Source organism: Marmota marmota, unplaced genomic scaffold, assembly GCF_001458135.2.
Source record: "Marmota marmota marmota unplaced genomic scaffold, marMar, whole genome shotgun sequence".
In the NCBI taxonomy this organism is placed as follows: Eukaryota; Metazoa; Chordata; class Mammalia; order Rodentia; family Sciuridae; genus Marmota; species Marmota marmota.
Genome location: NW_025999924.1, coordinates 9,229,389 through 9,242,492, shown reverse-complemented (window position 1 = coordinate 9,242,492; position 13,104 = coordinate 9,229,389). Strand labels below are relative to the sequence as shown.

The 13,104-nt window shown below is 36.9% G+C and overlaps 1 protein-coding gene across 1 annotated transcript in view; it reads left to right on the top strand.

Annotated features, from left to right (window-relative positions):
* Itga2 (integrin subunit alpha 2) overlaps positions 1-13,104 on the top strand; it is a 99,470-nt gene that overhangs the window by 60,345 nt on the left and 26,021 nt on the right. The window contains exons 10-16 of the mRNA XM_015497363.2: positions 291-367; positions 2,020-2,158; positions 3,250-3,395; positions 5,264-5,407; positions 8,896-9,099; positions 9,671-9,807; positions 12,071-12,210. Of these exons, the coding sequence (XP_015352849.1) occupies positions 291-367; positions 2,020-2,158; positions 3,250-3,395; positions 5,264-5,407; positions 8,896-9,099; positions 9,671-9,807; positions 12,071-12,210 (987 nt within the window). The remainder of the gene's footprint in view (positions 1-290; positions 368-2,019; positions 2,159-3,249; positions 3,396-5,263; positions 5,408-8,895; positions 9,100-9,670; positions 9,808-12,070; positions 12,211-13,104) is intronic.

Sequence of the window (13,104 nt, the reverse complement as noted above, 5' to 3'; positions counted from 1 at the left end):
TGGGTGAATGTTGTATATGAGTGTGTGGGTATGTGTGTATGTGTGAGAGAGAGAGAGAGACACACACACACACACACACACACACAGAGAGAGAGAGAGAGAGAGAGAGAGATGCATGTATACTTATGTTTGAAAACTTGATTTAAAAGGGAATCGAACCCAGTCCCTCGCACATGCTAGGCAAACGCTCTACCACTGAGCCACAACCCCAGTCCCTGAAGTCAGTTTTTAAAAAATTTTTTTCATTACTAGCTGATAGTAATACAATTTTGAAACTGATTATTTCCCAGGTACTGTTCAAGGAGGAGACAACTTCCAGATGGAAATGTCACAAGTAGGATTCAGCGCGGATTACTCTCCTCAAAATGTGTGTATATAGATAACTTCAAGCCATACTGCCATTCACCCCTATGCTTTCAGACTCAATAACTTATACATGAAGTAGAAAAAACAACCATCTAGAGACCGATAGTTCTGGTTCCTAGCCATGCTCCTTAGCTTCTTTGTGTTGCTACTTTATCACCTCAAAAATGAAGATTAACAATGCCTCCCCTTCCCTATTTCAAAGGGATTTTCTATGGGGAGGAAGAGAGATAATATGCAAAGAAGACTTTCACTGCTCCAGGGCTCAAGCCCTATATTAATGTGAGATATTATCCCTACAGGAATGTCCTTTCAACCAATTAACAAATTCCGAGTTGCAATAGTATTTTTCTCTAAGAGCAGAGACAGAAAATAGTTGAAAAAGTTTAGGAAAGACGTGAGAGAAGATTGGAATACACCAGTGTTTTCTTAGCTCAGAGAAGCCCAGTCTTCTTTCTCAGAAGCATCTGCCTTCAAGCCTCTACTCTAATTCTATCTAGGATATGAGTAGGTAGTGAAAGGGGAAAAAATATGTGACACCCTGAGAAATAGTCAGGATACAGTGTGAACTCAGGGGCAGACCAAGGACCAAGAACAGCTCCTTGTATGTCTAGAATAGAAAGTGTGGACTGTTTCTGGGGCACCAAATCTTAGAGATGCTGAAAGTTATTAATATTTCCCATAGAAATAAATACAAATGAATCTATACACAGAGAATTCTATAACAATTCTGTAAACCCGTCCATGCTCATCAGAGTCCTGATCAGAGTCCCTAATACTACATTCATTCACATCATTTCACACACTCTAATCCTCAAAATGGCACACATTGTTTCCCTGGCTACTATTTTATGATCCGGAATCATACCTTTGATGTTTTCTAAGATCTAAGGCCAAAAACTTAAATATCAAGTTTCCCGTGTTGATGAAACCTGCCTTCAGTAGTGACTTATAGCTTTTGATATTCAAATTGAGCTTGATCCTATCCACAGTAGCCTGTCCCCCTCTGCCCTTCCCCAGGGCTGGCCCATGCTAATTTTCCTTCCAATAGATGAACTGTCACAGCTACAGATGCCTTTTGTAGCTGTACTGTCATCCCACAGATGGGATATGGGGATTTGAGAATGAATCAAAAAGAGAGAGGAAAAATTAAAAATAATAGGTCAGAAAAGTGACCCCAGGACATGCCTGAGACAGCAGGAGCATGCTCTTTCTCCTCTCGGGTCAGCACTCTGTGACTCAAGCATGATTCATTTCCAGTTGTGAGCTTTTCCTATGAATATGTGGGACTGACATTCTACTATAATGCCTTTTTATAGGCTCATAAGGACTCAGCACTGGCAAATGTGTGTGTTTTGAGTGGATATTTTAAGATGACTACGTACCTGTTTTATACCAGAGCTTATTACAAAAAATTTATCTATGTAACATGTCAAAAGTAGGGCCCAAAATAAGATAAACCATGATAAGATTTGTTCTCCAGTGCAAATTTATGAAAACAATTTTGAGATATATCAAGATACATTAATATATATTTCCTTTCATTGCATTTATTTTTCTTAAATATAAATAGCTTATTTCAATATTTCCCCTACCCTGCCTTCTCATGCATTATATGTGATTTGTTTAATGATCTTCAACTTTCAATTACTTTAGGATATTCTGATGCTAGGAGCAGTTGGAGCTTTTGACTGGAGTGGGACTATTGTCCGGGGGACATCTCATGGATATTCAATCTTTCCTAAACAAGCCTTTGACCAGATTCTGCAGGATAGAAATCACAGTTCATATTTAGGTAAGGCATAGAAGCATTTGGCTCAGCAGACTGAAGTTCCTGTCCTTTAAACTAGCTTCTTGTTGAATCTTAGGGTCAGTCAGTTCAGCAAAGCCTCTGAAATGCCATCATATTTGTTGTTCATACATATGTTGCCTCTTTGCCAATCCGGCTTTAATTCACAATTGCTTAATAAAACATTTGCTTTGCACTCCCATCCCTATGACTGTTTAATCAATTGTAATTCCTGGAATATGATCATGTCTCTCAAAAATAGAAATAGTGGTCGGGTGCAGTGGTGCACACAGGGGCTTGGGAGGCTGAAGCAGAAGGATCACCAGTTCAAAGCCAGCCTCAGCAACTTATAGAGGCCCTAAGCAACTTAGCAAGACCCTATGTCTAATAAAATACAAAAAAGGGCTGGGTATGTGGCTCCATGGTTAAATGCCTCCAAGTTCAATCCCCAATATCAAAATTAAATAAATAAAATAAAATAGAAATAGTTTCTAAAAGCCAATACACTAAGTGGTAGTTTTATACTGTTTTAGAGTTTTCTGTTTTTTTTCTTATGATAAACAACCACTGATTTAGAGGACCTACTATGGGGCAGTTCCTGGGATGGCTATTCTATCTATATAAACATTTAAATCCTTCTAACAACCACATGAGAGCCATTTTACCTCTAGGATCCTTAGAGATCCTAAACAACCTAGTAAGTGTCAAATCCACAGTTTGTATCTAGAACTGTCTAACTCCTGTGGCCTGTGGCCTTTCCTCTGTGTGACATTACTTTTTAACTCCATTCGCTCATTCATTCAAGGCATATTTGTTGAGTGCCACATTCATAGGTTGCCGATGAGGACAACCTGGAATCTAGAGCCAGGTTTGTAGATGGAGAGAGACCCATGGGTCTATGCTGGATAGTGTGAAAAGTGGAAGGGCAAGAGCAGTTCATCTTAGAAATAGAAAGATGTGTCCTTGGTGACATACCTAGGTGCATGGGGAACTGTGCTCCATATCTAAAGTAAAGGATCTCTGATTATCTCTACTAACTGGGCAAGCCTTATCTGGCTGAGATATCCATTGACACCCTGTGTTTCCTTCTCTCCTAGGTTATTCTGTGGCTGCAATTTCTACTGAAAAAAATGTCCACTTTGTTGCTGGTGCTCCTAGAGCAAATTACACTGGCCAGATAGTTCTGTACACTGTTAATGAGAATGGCAATGTCACAATTATCCAGGCTCACAGAGGGGACCAGGTAAATATCATTGTTTATCAGGTGAAAATAATTTTATGGACAACTGGGTACATAGGGAATTGGGCAGGTAGAAATGAGAGCTAACATTTATCGAGTGCCTCCTCTGCATTTGGCTCTGTGATCTTAATTTTGTACATTCCTTACATTTTCACAGTAATACTAGAACATCTGCTCTCCACTTTGATAGGTTACTGAGAGTTTAGCCGGATTTTTAAGAAAACACAATTTTAATGGTATTAAGTTACTTTCACAACTCAATCTTAACTGGCCTCAAAGCTTGTGATGTTTAGTAATATCCCAGTCCATTGTTCTGACTGCCCACATGAACACTAGGTGGCTGTTGTTTAGTCATGGTGGCAGGCACTATGTTTTGTGAACAAAGCCACATGAGGAGCCAAGAGTCTGGAGGAGAAATGGTAACACAGGAACAGTAGGTTATAATAGAAACTGAGCGGCACCCGAGCCTGTCGAGGTGTCCTGTTGGCCTTCATGTTCCTAAAAGGTCAAACAACTCTCTTCCATTTTCTGTTTGTGGGTGGTCATTTGGTTATTGAACCCTAAGCAGAATCCTGGTGTCATGCAGGAGCAAAGGCCAGCTTATGGGCTCCTGTTTCAGTTCTGCCCTCTGGTCCTGGCCATATGTGAAATGTACATCCCTGAACCCCAGCAAACAACAGAAAGTGATTTCCTTCCTTGAGACAGAGAAACTAACCACAGACTTCTGTTCTCTGGAAGTAATTCTGATTTTGCTGTTGCTGTGGATTTTCTAAGAATAAGAAGACCTGCTGGGCATGATGGCTCTCGCGTGTAATCCTGGCAGCTCACAAGGCTAAGGCAGGCCAATTATGAGTCCCAGCCTCATTAATTTAGTGAAGCCCTAAGCAACTCAGCAAGACCCTGTCTCTAAATAAAAATATAAAAAAAATACCAGGGGATGTGGCTCAGTGGTTAAGCACCCTTGGGTTCAATCCCTAGTACCACAAAAAAGAGTAAGAAGACCTGAGTTCTTGACTTCCTGGGCCACAGCCTAGCTATAATCACACACTCTTTCATCCTCTTTAGTATTTTTAAAAGAAGGGTGTTGAATATTTTAAAGAAAATGTTATGGAAGCAATCTGTTTTTATTAATTTCTAATCCTTAAAGAGGTTTTTGCTTAGGCATACAATGAATATGGCTGAGTGGGATGAATATCCAAATTCCCAGCCTCTATTTTTTCACTGTATCTCCACCCAGCCCTCCTATACTAGTCAATCTGGCAGCTACTCAGCTGTCCCAGACCAACCATGGATATTTATGTCATTCATGCTTCCCCATTTCTCTTCACCTGGAAAGTCCTTAAGATGCAATTCAAATAATGCTTTATCCTTCTAAGCCTTCCTGACGTCCAGGTACTCCAATCACTCAACCTTTGGGACTTGCCCATATTACAGTATATTTTTTATGGAAGTATAATTATTTATTCCTCTTGCTTCTACTCTTACCTTTCTCTACAGCACCCTTTACATAGTTACTAAGGATTTCTCTTATAAATGTGGCCTTTGGTTCAACATCATTAGAAATACCAGAGGTGCTTATTTAAAAAAAAAAAATTTGGATCACATTCCAGACATTTCATCAGAAGGCTTAGTAATAAGTCTTAAAGACACTTCCTTACCAATTCTTGTGCACCCTGAGGTTTAAGAATCAAGTAGCTAGATGGTGATTTAACCTGAAGGAAAGGAATCTGCTCTCCATCTTTATATTCTAGCATCTTTCAGGTTGTAAAAGCTCCATTTTTGTGCATTTTAAATGTTAATTAAAGTTCAATGTGATATTCAATGTATAAGAATCCTAGAAATCCTAAGATTAATATGCTTTATTACTCCAGATTGGCTCCTATTTTGGTAGTGTGCTGTGTTCAGTTGACGTGGATAAAGACACCATTACAGATGTGCTCTTGGTCGGGGCACCAATGTACATGAATGACCTCAAGAAAGAGGAAGGAAGAGTCTACCTGTTTACTATTGTAAAGGTAAACTTAAAACAAGCAGTTTAATTTGCTTTAGTACTGACAAGTAAAAGTTAATCTGCATTTTGAAAAAAAAAGTTATTACTGGACGATAATTGATTCGCATGTCGAGTTTGGTTTTTATTTTATTAATTTTGAGGATGTCACCATTAAGTAATGACCTTAAAATCATGTTAAAAGGCATAATTAGAGTTTAATGCCAATTTACATGAGAAGTCTTTGGAAACATTTCTCTTATAAAAATAAAGTCATTATAAATTAAAATCATTTTTGAAATATACACACAAATGTTAGTGCATTTTCCAAGTATCTCATGCATTTTTATTAGTGCACTATAGATATACATAATATTGGCATCATTTTGACATAATAATACAAACATGGGATATAGTTTTCTCCAATTCATTTCCCAGTACTTCTCCTTTCCTTCCCCTCCTCCACCCTCTCTTTCCCTTCCTCTATTCTACTGGTCTTTATTCTATTTATTTGTAGTTTTTAAAATTAGTGCATTAGAGATTACATAAAGGTGAAATTCACTTTGGTCAGTTTCATTTCATAATTCCTCCCTTTTCCTAAACGTTCTCCCTCAGATTCAATCCCCTTCCTCAATTCCACTGGTTCCCACCCACCCCCTGTTTTTGCCCTTATTTTTATCTAACTTTCACATATGAAAGAAAACATTTGACACTTTATTTTCTGGGTCTGGCTTATTTCACATAGCATGATGTTCTCCACCTCCATCCACTTACAAGCAAATGCCATTTCATTCTTCTTTATGATTAAGTACAACTACATCATGTATAAATACCACAGTTCCTTTATCCGTTTGTCTGTTGATGGGCATCTGGGTTGGTTGAATAACTTGGCTATTATGAGTTGAAAACATCATAAACATTGATGTGGCTGTATCCTTATAGTATGCTGATTTTAGATCTTTTGTATATATAGCAAGGAGTGGAATAATTAGGTCATATGGTGGTTCCATTTCTATAGTTGTAAGGCATCTCCATAATGCTTTCCAGAATGATTGTACTAATTTGCAGTCCCACCAAAAATGTATGAATGTACATCTTCCCCACATCCTTCCCAGCATTTATCTTTATTTGTATTCTTGATAGTTGCCATTCTGACTACAGTGAGATGACATCTCAATATACTTTTAATTTGCCTTTCCCTGATTGCCAGAGGTGTTGAACTTTTTATTGATATATTTGTTGACTATTTGTGCTTATTCTTTTGAGAACTGGCTCTTAGTTCTCTTGCCCATTTATTAATTGGGTTATTTAGGGTTTTGGTGGGGGTTTTTTAGTTCTTTATATATTCTGGATATTAATCCCTTGTCTGAGAAGTAGGTGGCAAAGATCTTTCCCATTCTGTAGGTCCTCTCTATATGTTCTTTATTATTTCCTTTGCTGCACAGAAGTTTTTTTATTTGATACCATCCTATTTATCAATTCTTGGTTTTACTTTTTGCACTTTAAGAGTCTTATTAAGGAAGTTGGTGCCTGTGCCACCACGATGTAGTTAGTGTTGGCTCTACATTGTCTTCTAGCAGTTTCAGAGTTCTGTTCTAATTCCTAGGTCTCTGATCCACCTTGAGTCAGCTTTTGTGCAGGGAGAGGGATAGGAATCGAGATTCATTCTTCTACATATTCATTCTTCTACCAGTTTTCTCAGCACCATTTGTATTTTTTTTAAAAAGGCTATATTTTCTCCAGCATGTGTTTTTGGCACCTTGTCAAATATCAGAAGACTCTATCTATGTGGATTTTTCTCTGTGTCTTCTATTCTATTACATTTGTCTTCCTCTCTGTTTTGGTGCCAAAATACCATACTGTTTTTGTTACTATACCTCTATAGTATAATTTGAAGTCCTGTATTGTAATGCTATAAGCTTCATTCTTATTCAGAATTGCTTTGCTATTTGGGGTCTCTTATTTTCTGAATGGATTTTAGAATTGTTTTTTCTAGTTCTGTGAAGAATATTATTGGTATTTTGAAGGATTGCACTGACTCTTTGTAATGCTTTTCATGATATGGCCATTTTGATAATACTAATTCTGCCTATCCACAAACTTAAGGATTCTTTCCATCTTTTTCACTCCTGGGGATTGAACCCAGGGCCTCATACTTGCTAGACATGCACACTACCACTGAGTTACATCCCCAGCCCACTTCATTCATTTTTTTATGAAAAGATAATAATAACAGAACAGTGCTATTTTGTTATCAACTTGCAGTAAAGAGAAATAGTACTAGCCACTTTAGAAAACTCCATAGAATCTTAGATGCTTTCTACATAAGTTTGTCAGGAAATTCCATTGCTTAGTGAAACATTTAGGTGTATGTCCAACTCTTAGATTTTCAAATCCTTGCACATAAAATTTAGTTCAATCTGACATAAAAAAGCACAATTTTTCCAAATTGCAGACTGAACTCTCTAAATGCATGCATAGAGGTATAGTGGACTCAGTGAAATCAGGAAGAAAATTAAAGGCACAGTTTGGCATGGAAAATTAGACAAGTATGGAGAGAAAAAGAGAAACTGAAGTTAACATGGTCAAGATTATGCTTTGTTGTTGTGATAGTTTATCCTAGCTCATTTATTTAGATTAATGTAAAAATTAACCCTTTCATAGAAGCAATGTAAATAATTCTGATTATACCTATATAATCAGAGTGTATCATTGTACATACAATAAGGGAAGTGCACATCTACTTATTTGAAGATTTAATAAATCCACAATTTTTAAAATGTTCCTTGCTTTTCAAATATTCTGAACTATTTCATTAATTGTTGAAGATGTAAAAATCTCTTAATATGTTATCAAACTCAGTAGCAAATTCATTTCCGTGAGATTACAATAGAAGAAAAAACAACACTGACCCAGTTTCATGGTTGAGGAGCATGACTTTCTTGTGAAGTCATGAAATATTTCCTTAGTTGATTACAAAATCTTAAGGAAAAACTGTGTCGTTTACAAGGAAATGTCTTTTCCACTGGGCAGAATTACTTAGTGTTTCTTACAATGGAATATTAACTATTTCACTTTCCACTTCCTATCCCATTATAATTATGCCACTGTTTTGTGACTTTTAAGTATAACCTAAATCATCATATTTTATTTTGTTTTGCATCTACCTTAATTTCATCCCAGACATTAGATTTTTCATCAGAATGTTTTAAATTAAAAATTTGGAAACAGGTGAAGATCTTAATATGAGAGGAAAAGGAGAAAAAGGAATGAATACTTTTTTTAGGTTGTTCAGCTAAAGAGAAATACCTCTTTTAATCTCAGTTTATGAGCAAATATGCAGTGATTTTACTTATTAAAGTTTTTATTTATCATTGTCATCATAAATAGAAAATTTTGAATTCTAATTCAAGATATTACTTATAAGTAACATTTTGTTTTGGACATCAGCTGCTGTGAATTTTAATTACACATGTTGTGAGATTTGCTTTAATCATCCTTTATTCTCTTTGCAAGGGCATTTTGAATCAACACCAATTTCTAGAAGGCCCCAAGGGCTTTGAAAACGCTAGGTTTGGTTCCGCAATTGCAGCTTTGTCAGACATCAACATGGATGGCTTTAATGATGTGATCATCGGTTCACCTTTAGAAAATCAGAATTCTGGAGCTGTGTACATTTACAATGGTCACGAGGACACCATTCGCACAAAGTATTCCCAGGTAAGCCATGAGCTACATGATGATGTACTTATATGCGATTGTCATCATGTCAAATTCTGCTCTCCGTGGATTTTGTATTCTAATAGAGGAGACAATTGGAAAACAGATAAATAAGATGAAGGATTTCTGATAGTAATAAATGCCACAGAATTTAAAAAAGAAAAGAAAACTGAATTAGGGAATACAATTTCAAGTGAGAAATACCAGTTGGATAAAGGATAACTAAGCAACATCCTTACGCAGGCAATTTTTGTGTAAGACCTGAACAAGGCAAGCTGGGGTAGGAATCTGGACCTGAACTTGCATCAATTTATTCTCCATCCACTGAACTTTTCACTATTTTGTGTTGGTTTGTGGTTTTATATCGTAGGTGCATGCTGTTTTATTAATGGAAATGTGGGTGCAAAAGTGGTGCACAGGCAAATAAGAAGTGATTGAAAAAACAGCAGAATTTTTTGGAGAATAAAGATAACCTGGAAAATGACAACATGGGGCATTCGAGGACAGAGGCTGCCATTTGTCCGGCCCCACGGTTGTGCAGTGTCATTTCATATCAAACTTGCTTTTACAGAAAATCTTGGGATCTGATGGAGCCTTTAGGAGCCATCTCCAGTTCTTTGGGAGATCCTTGGATGGCTATGGAGACTTAAATGGGGATTCCATCACTGATGTGTCCATCGGTGCTTTTGGACAAGTGGTTCAACTCTGGTGAGTCAGTAAGTGCCAGATGCAAACTAGCTCACTGAACATGAGCTGCTGTGCTGGAATGGAGAAACGCAATGTGCATTATATAAGATTCTGGGGAATTTGCACAGAAGAGGACTATATTTTACCTTTCTGTTAACGGACTTATCTCAGCTTATAGCAGGGAAGCCTCATGAACACATTGAAAATACTGAATGTTCAGAACACACAAATAAAGAGAAACTTCTCATGTGTGATTAAAAGGTGTATTTTAAAATTGTTAGTCATACAGAGGAAGCCTCTCATTGACATCCATAGGAGTTGAAGATGAGGGGGAACAAGAATCACATTCAAAGGCCTTGTGATTCAAGGTCAAAAATAAGTGCATGGACTTGTGAGGGATTGGAATTATAAAGAGATTGATTATTCAAGAGTTCCCATTTGGGCTGGGGATGTGGCTCAAGCAGTAGCACGCTCGCCTGGCATGCTTTCGGCCCGGGGTTCGATCCTCAGCACCACATAAAAACAAAGAGGTTGTGTCCGCCGAAAACTAAAAAATAAATATTGAAATTCTCTCTCTCTCTTTAAAAAAAAAGAGTCCCCATTCATTCATCTCTTTAAAAAAAATGTGCTTTGAATGAATATCAAGGACACAAAAACATTGATCATTGATGTTTTTAAGTTTAATGATACTTTTTGTAAAACTCAGTTGTTCTTTAATGAATAAGTGCATTGCTTTTATTGTAGAATGAAATTGTTATGTGGTAGAAATAAAACACAAGGATAATATTTGAGACAGAAAGACAAGAAAATATATTTCCAAAATAAAATTTGTTAAGGTTGTTTATAAGTAGCATGCCAAGAGTAAATGCAAGGTGTGATATAATTATATGGCTGAGTTTTAAGTGGTTTAATAAGAAATCTCTCAGTGAACATCACCCCCTACACATCCTGGTAGGCTTTATAATTTATACTTGGTAGGCTATATATTCACTATACTATGACACTTTTTAAAATATATTTAGTGATAGTCAAACTTTTCCTTTTCCTTATTGAATACAATTTTGATTCTTCAAAAACATCAAGATACATGTAGTCAATGAATATATGGAGATAAGAGTCAAGCTAGGTTAAGATCATTTTGTGGTCACATTCTGTAAGTTTTCAGGACTGTTTTTTCTGTTTAACTCCTAAGAATATTTTTTTAAATAAACTTACAAAATATGTAAATCAGTGACATCTCTATTGAAATAAATACTTGTTTTCTCTTAAAGATTGCCTTAAAGAAAACATCCACTTAAGCATTTCAGATCTTATAAACTTGAGGATAAGTTGCCTTTTTTTAATTAGATGTTTTATGACTATTCATTAGGAGGCCTGATAGACATTAACTATTGAAATTATGTTTCCATTAACTGGAGTCTTTCAGGTGGTACCTGATATTAAAAGGAAATGTTTTATGTCTTCTTGTGATACTTTAAAAAAAAACAGTGAAATTACTTTGTAAATAATTGAGGGTAAACACCACAGGTCACTGTGATCAAGTGTAAATTCCACTGTAGGGGAATTAGGAGACTGTGGGTTCCAACTTCTCACTAACTAACTTGTATCAAGTAAACTGGTAAGTCCTCAAATGTCTTGTGTCTCAGACATTTCCTTTGCTAAAATGAAAATAATATTTGTCCTACCTATTTCATAGGAGTGTTGTAAGGAGCAAATTAGATCAGAGCAAGATATCAGAAAGTCTTTATCCAGGTCAGAAGGTTACAGCGATCTGCTTGAGGTGACTCTATAGCCTTTTTTTTGGCACTTAGCTAGTTGCTACCCTCATGGCCATATGCCACATTTCAAAGAATTGCTGCTAAACTCTGAGGCAGTAAGGAAGAAGCCATGACCACATTCCTCAGCCCTGCCATCTCTACCTGCTCACCTTCTTTCTCCCCTACCATTGTGAGAAGGGTGAATGTCACTACTTCTAGCTGATGAAAACCAAAACCATGACTTGGCTCTTCACTTGCAAAGAGGTTGCAGACTTTTATCCTGTGCTCATGCAGCTGTTCATTGAATTTAAAAACAAATGTATGTGTGTTGTGCTGATGATGTAGTCACAATCAAAAAATCATTGTCCCAGCATACCACCTTAGAGCTTTCAAATGGAAAATATTGCAGAAGTATTCAGATGCAAGGTAGAAAAATATAAATGATGCTGGTACTGGGTTCTCTGTGTAAAGCTTATGATATGTATGCTTGGTAATAATGTCTATCTGTTTCCATTTGTATCTTTCAGGTCACAGAGTATTGCTGATGTGGCTGTGAAAGCTACATTCACACCAGAAAAAATCACTTTGTTCAACAAGAATGCTCAGATAATCCTCAAACTCTGCTTCAGTGCAAAGTTTAGACCTACTAGGCAAAACAATCAAGTGGGTGAGTAGACCTGAAATTACCTGTACAGAGATAGGTTTATTTATGGTTTTAGTCTGTAAGCTATGCTTTGGTTTGTAGGCAAAAAGAAAGAAGCATCTTTACTTGCAGACACTTAAATTGCCACCCATTTGAAGTACTTAAGAATGGTTCATTAGGCATAGAATGTTTGTTTAGCTCTTCCTTCCTCATCTCTGGAAGGTGACATTCTGCTGCTGAATGTTGTAATCTCATGGCATAATTATGGGTTCTCTCAACTCTGTCCTTTGAGTTTCTCTTACCCACAATTCTCTTACTTAAATCTGCAGGCACACACAGATTTCACTGGACTGGTAGTTTTAAATGAGGGTGCCACTTGTTGGCTATGCCCTGTTCTAGATACAATACATGCAGTGAAACATGGAATGCTGTTCCTATTCTTGAATAATTAATAAGCACTGAATAATGAAAGGAAGCATGGAATCTGTGCCTATTGTTTTAAGTTTTCTAAACAATCCAGAGAAGCAAGTCAAGGTCTGCGTGTGTTTCACCAAATGGCAGAAAATGGGAAAAGCACCATAGGCAAGTGTCAACAGGAGTTGTCATCCTCTGTCCCCTCAGCTGGCCATGTCATCTTTCTAGTCCTGGCTAAGGTCCAGGATCCTCTTTGACGCCTTTTCTAACCACTCCATCTCATCTCCATCTTTTATCTCAGCACCTTCTGTAGACAGCATGCAATTTAACACTTAAAACCACCCTGCTATTTCATGGGTTCTAAACCCCCTTCCATCAGATTCTGGCTCTACACTTCAGAACCTGTAGTTCCTACAGATATTTAATTAAGTGGACAACAAATAAACTAACTTAAAGCCTGAAAATAATCAGTCAGGTTGTTTGCCATAATATAAACCAAGAAAT